The sequence below is a fragment of the Vanellus vanellus genome (assembly GCF_965231255.1).
Source record: "Vanellus vanellus genome assembly, contig: HAP1_SCAFFOLD_2363, whole genome shotgun sequence".
Classification (NCBI taxonomy): Eukaryota; Metazoa; Chordata; class Aves; order Charadriiformes; family Charadriidae; genus Vanellus; species Vanellus vanellus.
In genome coordinates, this window is record NW_028126872.1 from 8,480 (window position 1) to 10,887 (window position 2,408).

The window sequence follows — 2,408 nt, forward strand, 5'->3', positions numbered from 1 at the left end:
CACAGCCATCCCTGTAGCCATGACATGGTGGTCCTGGGGACACCACAGCCATCACTGTGGCCATGATGCGGTGGCCCTGGGGACATCCCCGGGGACACCACGGCCTTGGGGACACCACGGCCATCCCTGTGGCCATGAGGTGGTGGCCCTGGGGACATCCCTGGGGAAACCATGGCCTTGGGGACACCACGGCCATCCCCATGGGCATGACATGGTGGTCCTGGGGACACCACGGCCACCGTGGCCATGATGCGGTGGGCCTGGGGACATCCCTGGGGACACCATGGCCTTGGGGACACTACAGCCCTGGGGACACCACGGCCATCCCTGTGGCCATGACATGGTGGTCCTGGGGACACCACGGCCACCGTGGCCATGATGATGTGGCCCTGGGGACACCACGGCCTTGGGGACACCACAGCCATCCCTGTAGCCATGACATGGTGGTCCTGGGGACACCACAGCCATCACTGTGGCCATGATGCGGTGGCCCTGGGGACATCCCCGGGGACACCACGGCCTTGGGGACACCACGGCCATCCCCATGGGCATGACATGGTGGTCCTGGGGACACCACGGCCACCGTGGCCATGATGCGGTGGCCCTGGGGACATCCCTGGGGACACCACAGCCCTGGGGACACCACGGCCATGCCTGTGGCCATGACATAGTGGCCTTGGGACATCCCTGGGGACACCATGGCCACCATAGCCCTGGGGACACTGTGGGGCCACCATGGCCCTGGGGCCACCATGGCCACCATGGCCACCATAGCCCTGGGGACACTGTGGGGACACCATGGCCATGGGGACACTACAGCCCTGGGGACACCATGGCCACCATAGCCCTGCGGACACCATGGGGACACCACGGCCATGGGGACACCAGGCCCCGCCAGGCCCCCTCCTCCGTTGCCATGGCGACAGCAGGCCGGGCAGGCGCCGCCATCTTGAGGCCGGGCACGGCGTCTCAGCTCCTCCCCCCACCTCCCGCCCCTCCCTTCCGGTCACCCCTCGGGCGGCTTAAGCGCCGCGGCGCCAACGACTTCCGGCAGAGCGGCCAATCAGCGCTGCGCCGCCGTGGGCGGGGGGAGGCACGTGACTCCCAGAGCGGCCAATCAGACGGCGCCGGCTGGCGGAAGCGGAAGCGAGAGAGGGAGAGGGGGACGCGGCGGCGGCGGCGGAATGGAGCTGGACGGGGCGGCGCGGCACCGTAAGGGCGGCGGAGGGGGAAGGAGGGGTGGCGGCGGCGAGCCCGGCCTCACCCCTCCTCTCCCCGCAGCCCCTAAACGCCGAGTACCGGCGGCGGCCCCGCGTATGGCGGATCCCCACCCGCTCTTCGATGATACCAGCGCGGCGGGAGGCGGCGGCGGGGCCCACCGGGGCTACGGGGCGCCTCCTCCCGCCTCCTCCTCCTCCTCCTCTTCTTCTCCGTACCCACCGCCCGCTTCTTTCCTGGCCGAGCCGGTATCCAGCCTGGCCGTGGCCTACGGCAGCAGCTTGGCCAGTCAGGGCCGCGACATCGTGGACCGTAACGTGAGTTGGGGGCGGGGGGGGGGGGGGCAACACATACCGGGGGGGTTGCGTGGCCGGTTACCGGGATCCCTCACGCTTTTTTTTTTTTTTTTTTTTTTACCCCGTAGCTCGATCGGTTCATCCCGGTGGGGAGACTGAAGTATTATTTCGCCGTTGACACCGTCTACGTGGGGAGGAAATTGGGGCTTCTCGTCTTCCCCTTCGTGCATCAGGTGAGAAGGGGGGGGGGAACGGGACACCGGTACCGGGAAGGCATTACCGGAGCCCCGGGGGGGGGGGGGCACTATGGGGGGGTTTGTCCCTGTCGTCCCCCCCCCAGGACTGGCAGGTGAGGTACCAGCAGGACGCCCCGGTCGCCCCCCGCTTTGATGTCAACGCCCCCGATCTCTACATCCCGGGTACGTGGACACCCCCCCCCTCCCCCCGGTGCCCCCCCCCCCCGGTTTTATCCCCCCCCCCCCGGGGTCCACTCCCCTCGATGGGATCCGTCCCCCGGTGTCCCCCTTCATCGTCGTCCCCTCCCCCGGCCTCTGCTGTCCCTCCTGGGGATCCCCCATGTCCCACTTGCCCCCCCCCCCCCCCCCCCCTTAGGCCCTGGGTGTCCCCTGAGCCCGAGGTGTGTCCCCCCCCCCGAGGGCTCCCCCCTGTCCCTCAGTGCCCCCCAGGTCCCCCTGGGGACCCCCTTTAGGCCTGGATGTCCCCCCCCCAGGAATCCCCCCCCTGACCCCCTGAGTCCCCAGTGTCCCCCCCCAGGGCCCCCCATGTCCCCCCTGCGGACCCCCCCTGAGCCCCGGGTGTCCCCAAAGCCCCCAGTGTCCCCCCAGTTCCCCCCTCTGGCCCCTGGGGACACCCCCCCCTTAGCCCCAGGTGTCC

General features: G+C 69.9%; 1 protein-coding gene across 1 annotated transcript; it reads left to right on the forward strand.

Annotated features, from left to right (window-relative positions):
* Window positions 1-1,158: 1,158 nt before the first annotated feature.
* On the forward strand, window positions 1,159-1,933 carry LOC309685703 (protein YIF1B-like; the record flags this gene model as incomplete). Its single annotated transcript, XM_082501433.1, has 4 exons — window positions 1,159-1,212; window positions 1,282-1,535; window positions 1,643-1,747; window positions 1,855-1,933. Coding segments are annotated over exons 1-4 (466 nt in total), but the record flags the coding sequence as incomplete, so codon positions are not given.
* Between the last annotated feature and the right edge of the window lie 475 nt (window positions 1,934-2,408).